This window comes from Haliotis rufescens, unplaced genomic scaffold, assembly GCF_023055435.1.
Source record: "Haliotis rufescens isolate VD_foot unplaced genomic scaffold, xgHalRufe1.0.p SCAF_99, whole genome shotgun sequence".
Taxonomy (NCBI): Eukaryota; Metazoa; Mollusca; class Gastropoda; order Lepetellida; family Haliotidae; genus Haliotis; species Haliotis rufescens.
In genome coordinates this window covers 220,723-243,305 of record NW_025964393.1, presented here as the reverse complement: position 1 = coordinate 243,305, position 22,583 = coordinate 220,723, and the positions used below count along the sequence as shown (strand labels likewise).

The following is a 22,583-nucleotide window of genomic DNA, read 5'->3' as shown; positions in this document are numbered from 1 at the left end:
TTGCCAGAAACTGTTTCTGGGGCGCCGAGATCAACAATATGAAGTCCGGGTTTACAGCGTCTGTGCTGGGGGACTTGCTGTTTGACGACTTTTTGACTACCCGAATCCAAGCAACAAATTGAGCATTAATTTAGTTCCCAAATATATTTTCTAAATTGTATTACCTAAATGACACAAGAAAGGTTGAGAAATTGGCCCAACTAACTCAACTAAATACAATTCTGTGCAAATATTTTATTTTGGCGGAAATCAGATGGTTCAGACTACGTTGTCTACTTTGACGGGGATCAAGCGTAGCATAGTGTTACCTTAAGTGACATGATTACCGACATCTACTCGCCAGGTCGATACACTTTGCTGAACCGAAGGGGTGTTGAAATCATTACAAAAGTCACTTAAAAAACAAGGGAAGGAAAACTTCACCACCTAGGTGATTCTGTATCCGATATTGAACTGAATATTGAATATTGAGCTCCGTGAATGTTATGTAATGGTATGGGGATGTGTTTCTTTAAATTGTAAACTTAACGTGATCGCTGTGCATGGTAATCAGAACGTATCTTGATATCAGCATGACATCTTGGAGACTTCAGATATGCCCCACATTTGCAATCACTGGACCTGTCTTCAGGGATGATAATACTGGACCTCACGGACTATTTTGGAATGCGAAAGTCAGAATGGGATCGAGACACTTCCTTGTCCAGATCTTAATCCAATTAACATATGTGGGACATTTTAAGCTGTCAATTTGGACAGACACCACCGGTCCAAATTTAGGTGAAGCTGCTGCTGATTTGCATAGGGATGAGCTGGAATATCGCACCGTCAAGTGATTGATGACGCAAGTAAGCATTAATCATCATTGGTTATTTCACACGCACTATGCACAGGGGTAGTCTTCTTTAAATAATTAATAATGATACTACACTTTGATACTTCTTGGAAATATGTTAGCTCCTATTGCCAGAATTCACCAGTCGGTAGGTACTGACATCTGGTAATCCTAAGATAGCTGGCACTAGTGTAGTTAAAATCAACTAATGGTGAGATACGTTAGAGAAATTGCACAATATCTGATAACTGCCTCTGAATGACTGTTATGTTGGCATTCCTGTGACGTCACTTTCGATTCTGATGACGTAATTTCAGTTTCTGTGGATGATCTCCAATGACGCCACCTCTGGATCATGACGCAATCTATGTCATCCAACTTCCTCTGAACTCTGTCTAGGAGTGATATTGTGGAAATGCGTATACAGAAATCCCTTCCCAGTATAGCCTCCTTCATAACATTCTCTGAACTCGTTCCCCCTTGAATATATTCTACCACCGTTATGTTGTATGTAGCTATCACAACTGTCTTAATCACTGCTTCAGTCTACTGAGTGTGTGAAAAAATGCCCTAATCAAAAACAGTTGATCTCGTGAGCCAGCCGTTCTCTTTGGAGTGTTGCCCCGCCCATGAGCGGGATGCGTCTGTGTAAAGATGATGTTCGGGCGAAGGGAGCATCAGAGGAATCACTGGCACAACAGATCCATCACCAATTCAACTACTTGAAAGGAGTTGGACCAATCATCTCTAGATTCCTCCATGGTGTGTTGGGACGTAGCTGATGTTTTGTCTTGTATGTTAGATCCTGCAGATACGTTCCCGCCTTACGCATGCACAGAGGCATTTGTCAGAGGCAAACAATTTACCTAACAACGAGTTAGAGGATAACTGTCACTAGAGGGGACTTCTGTTGAAGATCTCAAGATTTTATGGTGTGACGACAACCAAAATACTGGATTTATCTTGTCAAGCGCTATTAACATACATGTCTATGTGAATTTGGCGCCGTTCAAGTTACCATATTATTATTATCATTAAAGAAGTTTATTCTGCTGCATACATGACAAATGAGTTGAGGAAAATGAAGTCAGAAAAATAAGTTGACGTCAGCTTCTTGCGGTTAACACTGTATATAAAGCATCCAAATCCTTGAAACAAATAGCAGACACGGTATTGGAAAACCTTCTCTCGAATTACATTCCCTCGTTACTGAAGGCTTTGAGGTGATCACCAATTACTACATTTATTCTGTCAGAAAGAATAAACAAGGATCCTCATTGGACGTTGCCTATTTGTCCAAGTTAAGTATGAGTGACTTGGTATTTATTATGCAGGTTGTAAATGTCGGTGATGGACAATTGTCTGTGTGCTACACAGCTGTGTCGCTATGTAGCGAGTGCTGGTCATCATGGAGGCGCAGGTTGTTATCCGTGCATTCATCTCCTGGCATTGAGAAAACATCTGGTCGATGCCGACCAGGTGGATCTTCAAGAGGACCCTCTGACTTAGGCATTGATAAGTCGTATTTCTGGAACCAAAAACACAACGCATGACGACTTCATCTAGAAAGGGATATTATGTTCATGCAGTAAGCTGAGGCGCTATAAATGCATTATAATGATGTGGTGAGCATGCACGATGATGTTATATAATGTGATTCACCTTCATACCAGTAGTAGCGTATTCTGGACTTTACAAAATGGTGTCAATGGTATCAATGTTACAACAGTTATTAACATTTCAAACCCATTTACACGATTACGTATCAATCCCATTGACTGACCCCTTTGTGGTTGACCCCAAATCTGAGGGGTTTGAGGATCTTCTCCGGCAAACAGGGGAAGAGATTGTCGAACAGCGGACAGATGAGACGAGGGTCGATACTGGAGGGTTCTCGGGGGCCTGTCATGGAACAACCATTACACGTAACATGGAGTTATCAACCTGAGATTCTTGAAACTGAAATGCCAGTCGGGCTTCAAGTGAAACATGCTGCAAAACGTAAATGTCAAATTATTATGTCATCTATGGACGGGGCCATGTGGTGGCCATGTGGTGAAAAGCGTGTGCTCGTCACGCCGAAGACCCGGGTTCGGTTCCCGACATGGGTACAATGTGTGAAGCCTATTTCTAGTGTCCCCCGCCGTGATATTGCTGGGGTATTTCTAAAAGCGGTGTAAAACTATAATCACTCATCTATAGACCAAAGTATTTGGTTGGCATCTACAAGTCTACAAGCGGAGTCTTGACTCTCTTGCGCCGGTCCGTCGTACACATGCACACACATTTACAAGGACTTAAGAGTTCCTGGCAACAGTTATTCATGATGAACGTCAATATGGCCTGCAACAACGTCGGTACGAGTTAAAGGTCCGGGTCAATTAAGAATATGGCTATAATGACGACACTTATTCAAGGAGAGGGTCCCTATGTCATTCAGCAATGACGACACAATTTCAAGGAGAGGGCCCCTATGTCATTCTACAATGACGACACTAATTGACGGAGATTGTCCATACGTCCTGCTACAATGGCGACGCTAATTCAAGGAGAGGGCCCCTATGTCCTTCTACAATGACGACACTAATTGACGGAGAGGGTCCATATGTCCTGCTACAATGGCGACGCTAATTCAAGAAGAGGGTCCCTATGTCCTGCTACAATGGCGACGCTAATTCAAGGAGAGGGCCCCTATGTCCTTCTGCAATGACGACACTAATTGACGGAGATTGTCCATACGTCCTGCTGCAATGGCGACGCTAATTCAAGGAGAGGGTCCATATGTCCTGCTACAATGACGACACTATTTCAAGGAGAGGGTCCATATGTCGTGCAACAATGGCGGCGCTAATTCAAAGAGAGGGTCCTTATGTCGTGCTACAGTGACGACACTAATTGACGGAGAGTTTTAATGTGGCATGCAGTAGTGGCTGCACCTGTTTATCGAAAAAAACATGAAGATAAGGTCGTGCTTTACAAACCTGTTATAAAACTAACGATGAGTCCCACGATAAGGAGGATGGCCATGGCTGTCGGGGTGTAATACAGATAGCTGAGCGTGTACATTCTGTAGAACGGGTCGCTGAGAATAGAGACAGTCAAGTTGTAACATCAACCAGTATCACTAATAATATTGACACGAGGCTAACCTGACACTGACATAACCATGTCCCACCGTTGAAGTATAGTTTGTCTATAAACATTGGTATCGGTTGCAATGGAATAGTAATATGTGTATAAACATTGGAATCCGTTGCTGTGGAAGTGTAACTGTAGTGTATAAACATTTGTATCCTTTGCTGTGGAAGTGTAACTAACTAGTGTATAAACATTGACATCCTTTGCTGTGGAAGAGTAACTGTAGTGTATAAATATAGGTATCCGTTGCTGTTGAATTGTAACAATAGTGTGTAAACATGGCATTGGTATCCGTTGCTGTGGAAGTGTAGCTATAATGCATAAACATTGGTATCTGTTGCTGTGGAGAAGCATCTATAGTGTATAAACATTGGTATCCGTCCTTGCGGAAGTGTAACTATAGTGTATAAACATTTATATTCTTTGCTGTGGAAGTGTAACTTAATGTATACACATTCATATCCGTTGCTGTGGAAGTGTAACTATAGTGTATAAACATTTATATTCGTTGCTGTGGAAGTGAATCTTCAGTGCATAAACATTGCTATCCGTTGCTGTGGAAGTGTAACTCTTGTGCATTAACATTGGTATTTGTTGCTGTGGAAGTGGAACTCTTGTGCATAAACAATGGTATTTGTTGCTGTGGAAGAGTAACTTGTGTATAAACATTGATATCCGTTGCTGTTGAAGTGTATGTATAGTGTATGAATATGCATATCCGTTGCTGTGGAAGTGTAACTTGTGTATAAACATTGGTATCCGTTGCTGTGGAAGTGTAACCATAGTGTATAAGCATTTATATCTGTTGCTGTGGAAGTGTAACCATAGCGTATAAACATTGTATTTGTTGTTGTTGAAGTGCAACTATAGTGTATAAACATTTACACCCGTGGTTGTGGAAGTGTAACTATAGTGTATAAACATTTATATCCGTTGCTATGGAAGTGTAACTATAGTGTATAAACATTGATATCCGTTGGTGTGGAAGTGTAACTATAGTGTATAAACATTGGTATCCGTTGGTATGGAAGTGTAACTATGGTGCATAAACATTGGTATTTGTTGCTGTGGAAGTGTAACTTATGTATAAACATTGATAACCGTTGCTGTTGAAGTGTACGTTTAGTGTATAAATATGTATATCCGTTGCTGTGGAAGTGTAACTGTAGTGTATAAACATTGCATTGGTATCTGTTGTTGTGTAAATGTACTTGTTGTTGAAGTGCATCTATATAAACAATGGTATTCGAAATTGTTTAAGTGGTCTTTAATGTTCTCGGAGAAGCAAATGAATGCTATTACCGTGATTCTGAGGATTGGGCAAGACTATGTGTCACGTTGCTGCTTGGCATGGTCGAAAGATCAGCCGCCGTCGTTGTAGTGTTGGTGACGTTCCAGTTGCAACCCCGAGTGAGGACAGGAGACTTAACGCTAGTAGTTGCCTTGGTAACGAAAGCTCCGATGCCCACCCAGAACATGAACAACGTTGAAACGAAGAAACCAACAATGGCGCCCTGAAGATGAAGATTTCAAATACGCAAACATCAGTCGACAAATTTCCGTAACATTATGTAACATAACAATACAGAAAAACAAATAATGTATTGTTGACCTCTCAGATGCACATACACTGTGCAGGACTTACAATGTTGTTCGCCCATGGGAAGATCATGCCGAGAACAAAGACGCCGAATATGGGGCCGTTGAAGATGGCGTAGACACTGTAGGAGGCTTGTAACACAGTGCCCATCTGGGACACCATGAACGCCAGGACAATCATCACTGCTCCAGACAAAAGTACTACATCGAACATACAAATAAAACATGTCATATAAATATATATGTCATACTGTAACATCAACATTGGACTTGCACTATAGTATGTATACCACAACACATACAGTGTACACCTCCGTGTAAATAACACATCGCACATCTGTACATACACCTTAATAACTCGCACGTATAAATAACACATCGCATTCCTGTACTTGTATGTATGGTGAGTTAGTTGCCTCTTTGAACAGTACTCCAGTTATATGTTTGTTTGTTTGTTTGTTTGGGTATGTATACGTAAGAATACCACAATACACACTTGTACTCGCTCGTCTAAATCTATACTCTCACGTACAAGTACCACAACACACACCATATGCCAATTATTAATTCGGGTCAAACGAGTGTTCTCAAAAGCGGACGGAATAGAATGGCTGGAAATGACACAGTGGTAGAGTAGATATATTAGTATGGCTAGAGAGGACACTGTCTGGCAGTGAAGATACGCTAGAGAGATCACTGTGACATAAGTGGCATTGGACAAAAGTTAATAAGGCTAGACAGGACACTGTCTGGCAGTGGAGATACGCTAGAGAGAACATTGTGACATAAGTGGCAGTGGACAAAAGTTAATAAGGCTAGACAGGACACTGTCTGGCAGTGGAGATACGCTAGAGAGAACATTGTGACATAAGTGGCAGTGGACAAAAGTTAATAAGGCTAAACTGGACACTGTGTGGTAGTGGATATAAATTAATATGGCTGTAGAGGACACCGTCTGCAAGTGGACATACGCTAAGTAGGTAGGCGTGAAGGAATGGTTATTCATTACGGTTGGGAGATGAGGTAGTCGTTGTATACTACCGACCTATGACCTTTGACATGATGGTGGCCTTCCGGTCTGTGAGGTGAGGAAGGAAGTAGGGTCTAACGATGTCTTGTGGAATGACAGCCGCCATTGCGTTCAGGTTACTGGACAGCGAGCTGGTGGAGAGAGGGCGAACATCACATTATGAAACTGCAGCCCTGCTAGTTCCTTTACACAGGGTGCGCGGTTGGCCGATTCGTCTAACGGGCCGCAAGTCCTTGTGCAGAGTTGCATCCCTTGGGCGTGCTAGGATCCCCTTTTCGTACTGATTACGATCGATTGTTTCTGTACGTAAGCACCATACCCGTGTTTCTTGCAACCAGGAGTGACCAGAATAATTCCGAGTTAACTGGTGTTGATTAAAGATAACTTTGAGCAGTAAATATAGCACAAACATTGCAACCTTAGAAAAAACAGCATCGCTAAAACACACTTCTATGATAGGCTAACAAGCGTTTCATTGTTTGACAAAGCTGCCATGGTACCGTTCTATTTCATACACATAAAACGACCTGATATTCAATGTAACGCGTAGAACACCAGAGATGCAAAATCGTCATCATTATTGGTTCTAAAGTATAAACTAGTATATAAATATAATCAATATGTTATGAGAATACATATACACTGTCAATACCTAGTTGACCTAAGTCGTCAAGGATTTTGAATTTGAACGCAAACACTGTTCAAATTGTCATTTAAATCAACCAACAGTCTCACTCTTGTTGTCATATTCCAGGAGCTATAGTAACGGGTAAGATACTTGGAGAATGTAAACAGAAACTCCGGACATAGCTCTGGGCTTCCATTTTGTCAGCATTGTTTTTTCACTCCAGCTTGTCTTTATGTCTGGTGTATGAACCGGAGCAGCGCTGTGTTCAGCTGCTGTATCCACCGGAGCAGCGCTGTGTTCAGCTGCTGTAATATGCGCAGCTACAACGGCGGACGTGTTACCTAAGACTGCCACTGAACAGGCTGGACACGAAGATGCCAGGAACTCCAGGTGTATCCGCCAGTATGTCCATCACGTACAGCGGCACCAGCTGTAACATGTGTAACAACAACGCAACACCTGTAACACGTGTAATGTCAGCACAACATCTGTAACACGTTAACAATATAACACCTGTAACACGTGTAACAACACAACATGTGAAACACGTGTAACAATACAACACCTGTAACACGTGTAACAATACAACACCTGTAACATATGTAACGACAACACAACACTAGTAACATGTGTAACACCTCAACACCTGTAACACGTGTAACAACACAACACCTGTAACACGTGTAACGACAACATAACACGTGTAACACGTGTAACAACAGCAGAACACCTGCAACACGTGTAACAATACAACACCTGTAACATGTGTAACAACACAACACCTGTAACCTATGTAACGACAACATAATACGTGTAACAACAGCATAACACCTGTAACACGTGTAACAACAACTGCAACACGTGTAACGACATCATAACACATGTTAACACAACACAACACCTGTAACTTGTGTAATGACAACACACCACCTGTAACACGTGTAATGACAACACGCCACCTGTAATACGTGCAACGACAACACAACACCTGTAACTTGTGGAATGACAACACACCACCTGTAACACGTGTCACGACAACACAACATCTGTAACACGTGTAACATCAACACAACATCTGTTACACGTGTAACATCAACGCATCTGTAACACTTGTAACAGCACCACAACACTTGTAACACGTGTAGCAACAGCACGGAGCCTGTAACACGTGCCACAACAGCACAGGACATGTAACACGTGTACGACAGCACATTACCTGTAACACGTGTAACAACAGCACAGAACATGTAACACATATAACACATGTAACAACAATGTAGCACCTGTAGTTTAAAGATTTAAAGCCAAATAAAAACATTTATCAGCACTTTTATTTTTTCACACACATTCCAAGAAACGGGCGTAAAATATCTCTTCCTGCGTACATGTAGCCTCGAAATGAATTCTGTAAGTCATTGTGTTTATGAGCGCCACAAAGTCGCAAGTTCAATCAAACAGCAATAAAATAGATTCCGCAAATGTCCTTAAGTTAGAATTTTAAGGTAAGTTACGTAGATTGTGTTCAAACTTAAAATATATCTCCAATAAGGGACAGTCCACATATTACATTCGTCACCACTCGCATGTTTCCGTAACCAATAAGACTCGAGCATAGAGGAAACGGTTCAATTTCACATTATCACTCGACCTGGCTGTCCAAAACGACAATCCGTGCGATATCCAAATGTTTAATATACTAAGGGTTGAACTGTTTGAATATGCATTAATTAGAAGTTGACAGATGACAAAGTAGAGATAATTTATGGATAACAACATGGTATTGTCTCATATCATATATAGTTGTTTGTCTGTCTGTCTGTATACAGTCGTATGTGTTTTAATCTGTTTATATTGGTAAAAAAAACTATCTGTCTGTTTGTCTGCCAAAATTAAAGCTTTAAACTCAGGTTACGTTAAAACTGTAATTTAATCCGTTTCTTTAAACTCAAAGTGGTCTACTTCTACTCAATGAATTTAAGGTATTGTTCTTATCTTAACCATGATTTCTTTTTACTAGATAACAGATACACATACACACAATACTTTTCCAACTTGTACATGTCTGTCAAAGAGTTAAACCTGTTTGACAACAGATCAATCTCATTAAAATCAGATGTTAGTTCTCGCTGTCGCTAAACAAAGATCTGAGGACATACCATTACGGGTAAGGTCAGATCTTTTTTAGCGTCAGCGAGAACTTAGATCTGATTTAATGTGATTGGACACAGACAGACAGAGAGGCAAATATTACAATGACATTTTGTTGTAAGAACATTAATGTATTGGTCGTGCAGCACCACTTGTATATTGGATCTGAACAGACGTACACATTTGAGTTTTATTAATATTCAATGTATCATCTTTCTTTCAAATATCTTAATAACAACACTGCAAGTCTGAGAAGATTGTGGCCATTTTTCCTGTTCAATAACTGTACAAATGTTCTTTGTGTTGGATACGTATAGTAATAGTTAGGCAGGAATTTGATTCTAATATCTTCATATACTGGACATATTAATTGTATTCATCTTCGTGGTACTATTTGCATTGTGGACAAATCGATGTCAAAACATCTTTATCTTTGGAATGACTGTAGCAGTGCATATTTAGGGTATGTATATGTATACCCGACCTCCGTTAAACATCTTCGTAAACAGATCAAGTAGTTGATAAATATATTTGTGGTATTATATCCATCATAAACATGGAATAAACATGTGACAGGTAAGACACCAAGAACAAATTTACAAAATGTTGTATGGATCTTTTCATTACTGTGGCGATATAAGTTTCCCCAAAGTTCCGAGTTCCGTGGCTGTATTTTACTATCAATTATCCTAAACAGCTATTAAACAGGTATATTTCTAAATTTATTAATGAACTGCTCAGCTGAATGCATTGATGTATCTGCTTGCCTTGATAGTACTTCACATGCCTTTGTAAATAAATGTCGACATGAAATTGTTGAGTCAAGATACATGTTGTGTGTCAAGTCTTTCTGGACCGAAGAACCATTTCTCATGTTTAGATATCTTTCCCCCTTTCTTGAAAACAACAACTTTAGTTTTGTTGGTAATTACATATACTCCCCCTTTAGTACAATATTAATTTAGACCATATATCCTTTTCTGTAAATTTAGAACACTATCTGCAAATATTAAAACTTCATCCACTAATAGTAACATCGGTAGTGCCTGTAAACTTCGTCTACATAAATACAACTACAATCAGGGTTCACGATATCATTCACAAGTTCATTAGTGTACAAGATAAAGAGGAATGGGGATAATATACACCCCTGTCTTACACCTGCACTTGTTTTGAATACATCAGTCATAGTATTTTTACGACATCTTAAAGTTGCTTTTACGTTTCTATATATACTTCTTAGTAGTGTACTTATCTTACCATGTATACTTTTACCAAGCAACGTAAAAAGAAGGTTATTTTTGCAAATCGAAAGCGCCGTAAAAACAGCAGAAGACGTCCCTATAGGTATATATTATGTGTGCCTCACCTGGTCGGTCCTGGAGATGAGGTTGTTGAAGCCGATGGGGTGGCAGTCGGAGTAGAAGGCGAACATCACGACTCCGACCATGCAGCAAATGCTGATGAGGAAGAAGAGTCCCGGTATGTTCACCAGCATCGCCCTGGTTGATGATATAGAGGCTGGAGATGTGTTACAGGATCGGGCATATGGCGGGGAATATCGCTTGATTGATATTGAGTCGATGTTTTGTGCTGCTGGACTTAAGTCCCAGAGTTTCATTATAAGCTCAGTAGCGTTTAACATTTATGCTGCGTCAACTACAACAGATAGGTTGTGGCCTAGACATTAACACTCTTCCCTCCCTCCCTCCCTCCCTCCCCAAGTTGCAAAACGAACGCATTTCCTAAACTTTAACTTTAACCTAGAAGCAGCAAAATATCTGTACTTGTACATAGCAGACCTAATTTATTATGAACGTATGGTAAACATAACGCCACCACGTTACTGGATGTCCTGTCTGGTCCATCATTTGATTGTCTGTTTTGTTTACAGTCCATCGTCGCATAGCCGTGGTACTCTTGTGTGGCCTCAGGCAATACATACTGACTTTGTTATGCAAATTGTGGGAGTGGCGGGTGCTACAGGTAGGGCAGACTTACACTTTCCGCGAACACCTGGTGCTATCCTAAATTTTCACTGATCCATTCATATAATTTTCCTTGCTATTTTACCTTACGGACAATGGACTCGGCAGATAATCGAGACTGGTTATTCTCTGGCGTTGAAGTTTTATATTTACTGTATCATGGATATGACGAAGATGAACATGATGGTCCATGCCACCCGAAGTATGGCCGGCTACAGTAAGCCGACGCACCGTCAGTATACATTTTTTGCGTGACGTCATTAAACTAATACCAGTCACTCACTCAGTAATCTGTATTTTCGTGCTGCAGTGTTGAACGTCACATTGGTATACTCACAACTGCGCCTTCTTGACGCTCGGGCAGGAAACAGCTCTCTGAACCTGGGCTTGGTTAGCTCCATACAGCGACATCCACAAGAAACCGCCGCCTACCACCAAGGCCCACCAGGAATGACGAGTGGAAGGGTCAGGGTCGAAGCTATCCAACAAGGATGTTATTGTTGAAGTAGTGTTGGAAATATAAATACATTCATGTTTGGCCCTCACTTGTGATTTTTGATAGAAAGACAATGATCAGTGGCATATATACAAAACTAACAAATTTCTTTCTAATTTGACCGATGGCCTTAGTCATCAAATCATCTATTAACAATCATATGTACACGTAAAAAATGTACAAAGTAAAAGACAAATACGCATTGATATTTTTTCCATATTAGCGCAATGTCTCGTGGGTCCAATAACATTTTTAAAAAATGATCCAGCTTGTTTTTTTATTCCATTTTCTCTTAACATAAAGTTACGAAGTGCGTGCGTGCGTATTTTTGTGTGTGTTTGTTGTATAAAGCTGTACAATGTTCCGGTTATACGATGGCTATTGTTATATGGTGTTTCAGTGCTGCTCAAGTAAAGTAATATCTGGGGCCTTCATTTGGCCGTATTGTGTTTCTTATAAATTGTCCTTATCTTCACATTGTTCTCTGTCCTTTTCACACGATAAGCAGTAATAAAAGATACATGAAATTCTATCTCTGACAGTTCTTTATTACGGTAGTATAGAATTACTAATGCATGTGTTTGTCGTGAGTCACGTTTTGCGTAATCAGCGAGAACGGGCGACTCTAAGGCCAAACCCTGTCATTACGCGATGTGTTGCTCATTCCCATGGTTTGGGCCAAATACGTATTTAGATCCACATACGTCTTTGTTGAGACAATTAACTAATCTGCAAAATCCCTTAGTGCAGGCAATCAAAGCATATACGTTTAGATAGGGATGCATTAGAGTGGCTCTAAGTCGTTTCAAAGTAGGCCCGCGACGGAGTATAACAATCAATTTGAGAATCTGATCAAGAAGACTTCTCCGTTTTCATAAGGCGTGAATGTAAAGAGACTGTAAGCGATGTCATAGCCGCGCAACGCCAGTCAGTGTCTGGAATCAGTACACGTCATCTTTTAGAAGAGCCCCTTGGTAGGTTCAGTATAAGGCGCCAGTACATGTGATCTTTTAGAAGAGCCCATTGGTAGGTTCAGTATAAGGCGCCAGTACATGCGATCTATTGGAAGAGCCCCTTGGTAGGTTTCAGTGTATGGAGACAGCACATGTGATCTGGATCTGTATTTCATTGAGGTATTTTCTTAATAATCTCTGTGTTATCCAATCGATGCAGGTAAGGAAGTTAGAGTTGCATTACTTCATCATGTAAATGAATTATCAAACCTATACACTAAAAGATTTATGTTCATCAGCGGAAGTCGTTGCTCATTCTATGGGATTATACAACGAAGCGTACCCAATGGGGCAGTTGCTTAATAAAAGTCATCACCACATATATACGAATTGCCAAGGTTTTGCTTCGAATGAAATCAGTTATATCCGGAATTTGGTTTCATTTTATTTAAGCTGTTGCCGTTACAGAACGGCTCTCACATGTGGGAACTGTACACGTGATTTGGACACATGTGCACACCTGAATGAAACTAAACATTCACCGCTAATTTTCAATCTACAAAGCTACATGGAGTTTCAATATCACGTGTCCATGCACCCTGCCAGGGTGATTATTAATATTAAAAAATGCCACTTGTATTTCTGAAGGCTGTTTGATCAATATACTCGACCTACTCGTCAAACACTACTCGGGAGCGTTCGTGCGCTATCGACCACGCGTTCCCGAATCCTCCCACGACGCTGGAACCCCGTATGAGCACAGCGATCAGCCCCAGAAACATGACCCCGGCCTGGAAGGTGTCCGTCCACAACACAGCCTTCATTCCGCCCTGGTGTACAAAACAAAGCTACATCGCCTGGCAGGAAAAATATTATCGATGTTTTGAATCGCAAATTCAACTAATTAAGGGAAGCGACCTCTATTTATCCCGATAACAGTTTATTATTTCATTTTGTGTACTTACCGAGAATCTGCACAGTAAAAAACACGTACTACACATACATGCACGCACACAGCACACACGCACACGCGCACCACGTACCATACACGCAAGAAACAAAATGGTTTAATCAATGTATGGAACATGTGTTTAAAGTAATCCACGACACAATGGATGTATATCCACGACACAATCATGCAAATAAAATGTAAAGAAATACACACCAGGGCCGTATACATTGTAGACACCAAGCCCACGGCAGCCACAGAGCCCCACAGGTCGAACCCAGTCACTGAAACATTGCATGAGTCACTGATCAATACTATACATAGAAGTCAGAGGATCTTAAACTGCCTGTTACGTCAGGAAGGTTTGCATTCACACTTCCACCTCACCCTCCCGGGTACCCAGCCGATGCACGATGAACACAGCAGGCGCTGTCCAGTGACGAGAAGAGGGCAACCATGCTGAACAAGTTCACCTACACTCGCCATCACTGCTCCATTTTGCCGGACGTTTGACCCTCATGCCTAAAATTTCGGCTTCGTTGCCATGATTTCCTGTGCTTAAACAATGGGCGTCTTGGCCGAAACACTGCTGCTTTGTTCAGTGAAGAGTACACCTACACTTTCCTCACGTACTACAAGTCACGAAAACGTGCTACAAGTCACGAAAACGTACTACAAGTCACGAAAACGTACTACAAGTCACGAAAACGTACTACAAGTCACGAAAACGTGCTACAAGTCACGAAAACGTGCTACAAGTCACGAAAACGTACTACAAGTCACGAAAACGTACTACAAGTCACGAAAACGTACTACAAGTCACGAAAACGTGCTACAAGTCACGAAAACGTACTACAAGTCACGAAAACGTACTACAAGTCACGAAAACGTGCTACAAGTCACGAAAACGTGCTACAAGTCACGAAAACGTACTACAAGTCACGAAAACGTACTACAAGTCACGAAAGAGAACTGCAAGTCAAGAAAACTGTACACTTTTGCGCTTTGAATGCTAAGTGGGAACCTTCCGATCTGCCACCGAAGTAAAAGCAATGGAGTGAGTGATGTTAGCATTGTACCGGGAAGCAGGGTCAGTGATGTTAGCATTGTACCAGGAAGCAGGGTAAGTGATGTTAGCATTGTACCAGAAAGCAGGGTGAGTGATGTTAGCATTGTACCAGGAAGCAGGGTAAGTGATGTTAGCATTGTACCAGGAAGCAGGGTGAGTGATGTTAGCATTGTACCAGGAAGCAGGGTGAGTGATGTTAGCATTGTACCATGAAGCAGGGTGAGTGATGTTAGCAATGTACCGGGAAGCAGGGTAAGTGATGTAAGCATTGTACAAGGAAGCAGGGTGAGTGATATTAGCATAGTACAAGGAAGCAGGGTGAGTGATGTTAGCATTGTACCAGGAAGCAGGGTGAGTGATGTTAGCATTGTACCGGGAAGCAGGGTGAGTGATGTTAGCATTGTATCGGGAAGCAGGGTAAGTGATGTTAGCATTGTACAAGGAAGCAGGGTGAGTGATGTTAGCATTGTACAAGGAAGCAGGGTGAGTGATGTTAGCATTGTACCAGGAAGCAGGGTGAGTGATGTTAGCATTGTACCAGGAAGCAGGGTGAGTGATGTTAGCATTGTACCAGGAAGCAGGGTAAGTGATGTTAGCATTGTACCAGAAAGCAGGGTGAGTGATGTTAGCATTGTAGCAGGAAGCAGGGTAAGTGATGTTAGCATTGTACCAGGAAGCAGGGTAAGTGATGTTAGCATTGTACCAGAAAGCAGGGTGAGTGATGTTAGCATTGTACCAGGAAGCAGGGTAAGTGATGTTAGCATTGTACCAGAAAGCAGGGTGAGTGATGTTAGCATTGTAGCAGGGTAAGTGATGTTAGCATTGTACAAGGAAGCAGGGTGTGTGATGTTAGCATTGTACCAGGAAGCAGAGTGAGTGATGTTAGCATTGTACCAGGAAGCAGGGTAAGTGATGTTAGCATTGTACCAGGAAGCTGGGTGAGTGATGTTAGCATTGTACAAGGAAGCAGGGTAAGTGATGTTAGCATTGTACGAGGAAGCAGGGTAAGTGATGCTAGCATTGTACCAGGAAGCAGGGTAAGTGATGTTAGCATTGTACCAGGAACCAGGGTAAGTGATGTTAGCATTGTACGAGGAAGCAGGGTAAGTGATGCTAGCACTGTACCAGGAAGCAGGGTGAGTGATGTTAGCATTGTACCAGGAAGCAGGGTAAGTGATGTTAGCATTGTACCAGGAAGCAGGGTGAGTGATGTAAGACACGGACAAGGGTGCATTGCGTTTGTTGGTTGGTTTGAAAAAGGCTTACGCCGCACTGGGCATTATTCCTGCTTTATGACGGCTGTCTGAACATGATCCAGTCTGGGCCAGACAGTCCAGTGATTGACATCATGAGCATCGATAATCATGTGAATATGAAACTATGCATTGAAAACGCAGATTGAAGCAGTGAGACGGTAAAGGACTTATAACGAGGACTTGGAGTTGCCTCACCTGCATTCAGGGCCAGGGAAGGGGCGTACAGGACGAAGGACATGTAGATCATCTGCAACAAAAGCGATACCTGCTGTCATTGGATCAATTCACGCGTAGAATTGTTCTGAATGCGATATACACTTTAACATGTGCGTGGGCGGTCGCCTTGGGTTTGCTTAGAAGAAAAGAAAAAGGTTAGCCACTGCGAATCCAAGATGGTTGCCATTTATCAAAATAACTGCCGAGTTTTCTTTAAAAAATCCATTTCAACTTAAAAGATGTAGGTGTTTTACCATACACTGTTCCTAGTGTGCACATGCATGCTTGCTATCATGCCGAGTGTAATGTTACTGTGCCATGCTCCAAAATAGTCCAGGGAACAACCAACAAAAATAGCCTTTCCTTTATATGTCAGTATAGTTCTGCTATTGGTAGATCAGCATAGTTCTGCTATTTGTAAATCAGTATAGTTCTGCTATTTGTAGATCAGTATAGTTCCGTTATTTGTAGATCAGTATAGTTCTGCTATTTGTAGATCAGTATAGTTACGTTATTTGTAGATCGGTATAGTTCTGCTATTTGTAGATCGGTATAGTTCTGTTATTTGTAGATCGGTATAGTTCTGCAATTTGTAGATCAGTATAGTTCAGCTATATGTAGGTAAGTAGAGCCCTGCTATTCCACATTAGCCATCCTGACTTTTGGCAACCATCTTGGATTCGCAGGTGACTGTGTTTTCAAAGTTTCATGCATGTGTCATCGTGTGAACAATTCCCCACCGTCATCAAGGAGACAAAGTGGACAAACAAACACACACGTGGACACACACACAGACACACACGGACACAGACACGTGGACACATACACGTGGACACATACACAGACACGTGGACACACACACGGACACAGACACGTGGACACATATACAGACACACACACACATGGACACACACACGGACACATACACAGACACACACACATTACCGTTTGTAGGATAAAGGTGAGGGAACCTGCCAGTCTCATTGCCCGTCCGAACCGCATCTCCAGGTACTGCAACACCACACAGCACACTACATTACACACCATGGAGGTACAACAGATATCATGGTACAGCAATTATTTTGGCTTTATTCAAAATTTAAATCTGGGAGTAAACGCGGGACTCGTCGTCATAATTATGTCATCTGACACTTGCATTTAAATTGTAACATAGTCCCTGTTTTGACGTATCAATCAGTGGCATTATTGCTCCGTGGGAAAACATTGTTACGTCAGTACACCTTCCTTTTCCATCAAATTCAGCTAAATGCACTTGACTGAAGCGCCACATACACAGTCGACCTTATTTAGTCGTTTCAGAGCCCCGTCCCGCTTTTAACGAATGAAGTGCACTTGAAATCTGATAAACGTATCAAACGAGGTGATTATCAATAATGACGTTTTGACATCGATCGGTTTTTTGTATGACGTGTTGACATCGATCGGTTTTCCATATGACGTGTCGACATCGATCGGTTTTCCATTTGACGTGCTGACATCGATCGGTTTTCCATTTGACGTGCTGACATCGATCGGTTTTCTATATGACGTGTTGACACAGATCGGTCTTCCATATGACGTGCTGACATCGATCGGTCTTCCATAAGAAATATTGACATCGATCGATGTTCCGTATAGACGCCTGGTGATATACAACAAAGGCAGCCGTGAGAACCTTCTTAAAAGTGTTAAGAAGTATCTGTTAAAAGCCGTGTCCATTTTACGATTCCGACTGTATCAGAGTCGTGTTTAGGAATCACTAATGGTGATACCAGTCGTCCATAAAATGATGAACAATCTCAACTCCGATTATCTTGTAGCAAAATATCAAAGAACTCATTTCATTTCAAATGACCCACCCTGCTCTTGTGGCGCTATTGATGAAAATACCATTCATTACATGATACGTTGTCAGCCGACCTCGAGGCGCATATGGTGTGATGTGCCTACATAGGCTCACCCACAGGGTACATCACACCATATGCCCCGAGCGATCGGCTGACAACGAATTTATCTTACCGACATTCGTAGCAGACTACGCAAACTATCCGAGTTATTTCATTTACCCAATGCATTCGCATAAACATCGGTTCAATTCAGCTCAACAATACTAATGTGAGATAAGCAAGTTCCCTACGGTTTGTTCCGATTGATTTATATCAGTATATATACATACATACATACATACATACATACATACATACATACATACATACATACATGCATACATACATACATACATACATACATACATACATACATACATACGTACATACATACATACGGTTGTGTACTGCTCCGTTAAAATCTGGGTTTGTGGTGTGCTTATTTCCGGTTTAGATTTGTAGTAATTTTAGAAGCATGTTTAGAAACTATTTTCAATCCAACATCATCAATATACCATGCAACCGTATTTTGTTAAGGAAAATAATACACCAATGTTGTGAATGACTTGCACAATACATATACCTGTTGATTATCTATGTATCCGGCTAAAACGAAGTTAATACGAAACAAACCATGTTTGAACTACCGTATGAAACGGTATGATCCTAACATTACACACTTGAACTACTTGATCAGCTGTGCAAGCACTAAACAATGACTACATACATGTATATGAAGACATCTAATGACAAACCTCTCATATCAAACCATTGTTTGACTGTGGCCCGTTTCTGGTCCTCGTATACCTGTCTTTGTCGAAGGATCCTGCTAATGATCTGGTGGTTAGATTTGTGACCTGCACGGGTGTTATGTGTCATGCTCTTGAAGATCGTTACATATGATTTCGCCACTACCCCGCTTGTTTATTACAACTGGGGCGTCGTTAAAGCGTCCGCGCGTCACGCCGAAGACCCGGATTCGATTCCCCATATGGGTACAATGTGTGAAGCCCATTTCTGGTGTCCTCCGCCGTGATATTGCTGGAATATTGATAAAAGTGGCGCAAATACTCACTCGCTCACAGCTGGAAAACTGGAATATTTCTGACTGCAGCGAAGAAGTAGCTATAACATTGCCTGTGTACATATGTTAAGTGGTAGCTTTGATTCAGTCCTGCTTTTCTAGACATGTATCCTAGTTCGAGTTTTACAGACTAACAAAGGTGCACGCGTGTACGAGCAACGTGTTCTATGTGGCCCTACAACGGTGACATTGTTTACACACAGCGATGATGGCGGTCGTTGCGTTGCCGCCGATGTGTCGTGTCCGTACACCGTGTTCGTACCATGCTGCCCTTTATTTTCAAACGAAAAGAAATCAATATGCAGTACATACCTCAAAAATACTGGTAAGCCCAAGTTTGTAGAAAAAAGGTATGAAAATCAACGTTGCCCCGGCAACTGACACAAAATAACCCAAACATAGCCACCAGAACATTGTGTTGTAGTTGTACACTTCGGCTGGCGTTCCAAGCAACGTTAATGCCGAGAGAAACGTCACCAGCAAGGACATAGCCACAGGTATCACATGCATTTTGCGTCCACCGAAAAGAAACTCCCCCGTGGAGACGTTGTCGCGATCTCTGATGGCCACGTAGACTCCAATTGCGGCAGATAAAATCAGTGTCACCGCAAATACCACGTAGTCAACGACACTGAACGTTTTGATGTAGCCGGTGACGATGCTGTAGTCAGCTGCCATGTTGTATTCCACGCACAAAGTCCGGGGATCCTGCAGCTTTCAAGGGCGCGAAATTAAAAGCCTCAAGCTCAGTGCTGCCTGGTAGAGGAAATGGTTAGCAATAGAGACAGGGGCTATATACCCACGACTCATGTTTCACACGTCGTACAGATGTATTAAGCTGGTGGCTTATCAACAGATGATAGCAGGGCTGGATGAAGAGTGGGAGCAAGAGAAAGAGCAAGCTCTGCAACTCTCATCAGCAGCCATTAAGATAAGCGGCAAGTTTATGGCAGTTGTGAGACGTGGGTCTGATGGGGTCACAGGGGTCAAGAAAAATGAACTTCTGAACAGATGGGCCTTGACAAATTGTTCCTCACAGTTCTTCAAACCGCTTGGATACAGGAGTATGGAGGTGAGAACACAATAAGAATATTCCACCAACATTCCACCAACGTTCGACCAACATTCTGCCCCCATAAACAGATTTTATAGTGGTCTCTCATGATATCGTCGGAATCGTACATTCGCCTCTGCATTTCTAATCATGTAATGAATATGGAAAGGGTTTTGCCGCTTTGATCTGCTGCATCGACAAAAAACTCCACCATCTTACACTATACATATGTGACCCGTGAAGATCCGGCTCAGAATTGATCTTCAGCAAACCCATGCTTGCCGTGAGAGGCGACTACTTTTGATTGTCCTAGGCGACTAATGGGATCGGGTAGTCAGATGCATCGTATCCCAATTTACGTAGATCGATGCTCATAATTTTAATCACTGGATTGTCTGGTCCAGATTTGATTATTTACGGACCGCTGGAAATATTGCTGAGTGAGGCGTTAACCCGCTGGGTGCCGAGGTTTTTTTCTGACGCACATTTTCCTAAGATCTGAAAAGTGAACGTTGTGCGAGAATTGCGCTCACGCGGCACTGGATCTACCTCTGGCTACACAGTTACGCAGATATTTAGAATATTTAATTTCCTATCTGATGGTGTAAATTGTACTTATTGTATTATACCAGTTTTCAAAAAAGGCATTGCTAAGTGTTGTCCGAGAATATATCGTGTGTTGAAAAACAGGATTTTTTTCCGCATTTAGCAGCTTTACCGAAACTGTGAGATAGCAAAATACGAGCTAATATCTGAACGACATAGATATATATCAAATGGAGTTATATGCTTATGTATAGCGACATAAAATCAGTGCCTGTCGTAAATGACGAAAAGATGCGAAGTTACACACGTACAAAGAATAGGGGGCATAAGTCCGATATGCTCAGCACTAGTTTATTGTAATGAATGAGTATGGTTTTACGCCGCTTTTAGCAATATTCCAGCAATATCACAAGGGCTCCATAGTAGACAACACATCGTACATGAACCAGAACGTCTGTGAGGATAAGCTCTACACAGTGCACGGTGAGAGTTCCAACAAAAGTTGATTCCACCTTGTGTGAGTTCCTTGGAGTATGAACATCCACAGACTGAGGGCAGAAAGGCAAGGACGTCGGAGCTTGCGACGATACTGGATTAGTTTGGATATGAATTTCTTCGGGTTTTTTCACTAGGATGGGTCGGAGCGAAGATATTGGTAAACGATCATGCAGTCAAACTCTCTGACGTTTCTCAATGAACACTAAAACGCCGATTTCAGGATTATAGGGTCTAAATGATCAGAAACAACGCTTCTGTATGTATTCATTATAGGGAATTCCCAGGAGTGGTGGAAGTAGTCCGTCAGTGTTTACGTCATTTCCAAAACACGGTCTCGTCAAATTGTGTCGTTTATACATGTATGAACATCCATCTCGCCGTCATGTGACCGACCTCTCGTCCAATCGAAAAGCCGTATTTCGTGTAAACTTTGAATTAAAAACTTATATATTCATAAACACAAGTAGACTTGTTGAAGGAGTTTGACGTTGGTCGACGTGATGTTGAATGTAGACAGCTTGATCACACAGCACCAGCACTCTCAGGGAGGGGTAAGGAGTAACACATGCTGAATCTAGGATAACACTGTTTTACTGGATTACAGATTCTAATACTATTTTGGGTTGAGTCCCATCTATTCGAACCCACACTCTTAGAATGAGGCACCTCATTACCAACACTCAATGTCAGCGATCTAATCCACTCAGAGACCGAGATTTCCACAAAAGCGAAGTCCGACAACTGATAGTTTAGATCACGTACTTTGTGTACCCCTCTGAAAAGTGTAAACTGGCACGGCTCCCATGGCCAAAAGCACATTGCTAGATCTAGTTGTAGATGCGGATGATTTTGTCACGGCTGCAGGCTATAGACTGCTGCCATGTCGCTGGTGATCAGGTGAGCTGGGCTACTGTCTGTCGTGAACCTTTTACATATTCAAATCTATTCGAATAAGATTTAATCGGACTATCAGGAAATGTGAGCGAGTGCGGTTTTACGCCGCTTTTAGCAATATTCCAACAATGTCACGGCGGGGGACACCAGAAATGGGCTTCACACATTGTACCCATGTCGGGAATCAAATCCGGGTCTTCGGCGTGGCGAGCGAACGCTTTAACCGCTAGCCTACCCGACCGTCCCTCAGGAAATGTGAATAACTTACAGACGTATAAAACAAATATTATTAGTGGTTGTGACAAAGCTACATGTA

At 41.8% G+C, this 22,583-nt stretch overlaps 2 protein-coding genes across 2 annotated transcripts; both read right to left on the bottom strand.

The window, feature by feature from the left end:
- Positions 1–1,890: 1,890 nt before the first annotated feature.
- Positions 1,891–3,912, bottom strand: LOC124137778 (sodium-dependent multivitamin transporter-like). Its single transcript, XM_046504218.2, has 3 exons — positions 3,817–3,912; positions 2,619–2,737; positions 1,891–2,363 (listed from the first exon to the last, which is right to left on the bottom strand). Exons 1-3 carry the CDS (start codon positions 3,899–3,901, stop codon positions 2,205–2,207), a joined length of 363 nt encoding a protein of 120 aa, XP_046360174.2. The 5' UTR covers positions 3,902–3,912; the 3' UTR covers positions 1,891–2,204.
- Positions 3,913–5,271: 1,359 nt separating this feature from the next.
- Positions 5,272–20,002, bottom strand: LOC124137779 (sodium-dependent multivitamin transporter-like). Its single transcript, XM_046504219.2, has 11 exons — positions 19,588–20,002; positions 17,251–17,316; positions 16,285–16,336; positions 13,981–14,048; positions 13,491–13,645; positions 11,704–11,844; positions 10,748–10,880; positions 7,572–7,660; positions 6,618–6,733; positions 5,619–5,773; positions 5,272–5,487 (listed from the first exon to the last, which is right to left on the bottom strand). Exons 1-11 carry the CDS (start codon positions 19,951–19,953, stop codon positions 5,272–5,274), a joined length of 1,557 nt encoding a protein of 518 aa, XP_046360175.2. The 5' UTR covers positions 19,954–20,002.
- Between the last annotated feature and the right edge of the window lie 2,581 nt (positions 20,003–22,583).

Excerpts from the sequence above, each read along its gene's own strand:
- LOC124137778 (XM_046504218.2), bottom strand. The coding sequence starts at position 3,901 with ATGTACACGCTCAGCTATCTGTATTACACCCCGACAGCCATGGCCATC. Across the intron at positions 2,738-3,816 it reads CATCGTTAGTTTTATAACAG|GCCCCCGAGAACCCTCCAGT; the intron begins GTTTGTAAAGCA and ends GTTCCATGACAG. Across the intron at positions 2,364-2,618 it reads TTGGGGTCAACCACAAAGGG|AAATACGACTTATCAATGCC; the intron begins GTCAGTCAATGG and ends TTTTGGTTCCAG.
- LOC124137779 (XM_046504219.2), bottom strand. The coding sequence starts at position 19,953 with ATGGCAGCTGACTACAGCATCGTCACCGGCTACATCAAAACGTTCAGT. Across the intron at positions 16,337-17,250 it reads TCACCTTTATCCTACAAACG|ATGATCTACATGTCCTTCGT; the intron begins GTAATGTGTGTG and ends CTTTTGTTGCAG. Across the intron at positions 14,049-16,284 it reads TTCCCTGGCCCTGAATGCAG|TGACTGGGTTCGACCTGTGG; the intron begins GTGAGGCAACTC and ends GCAATGTTTCAG.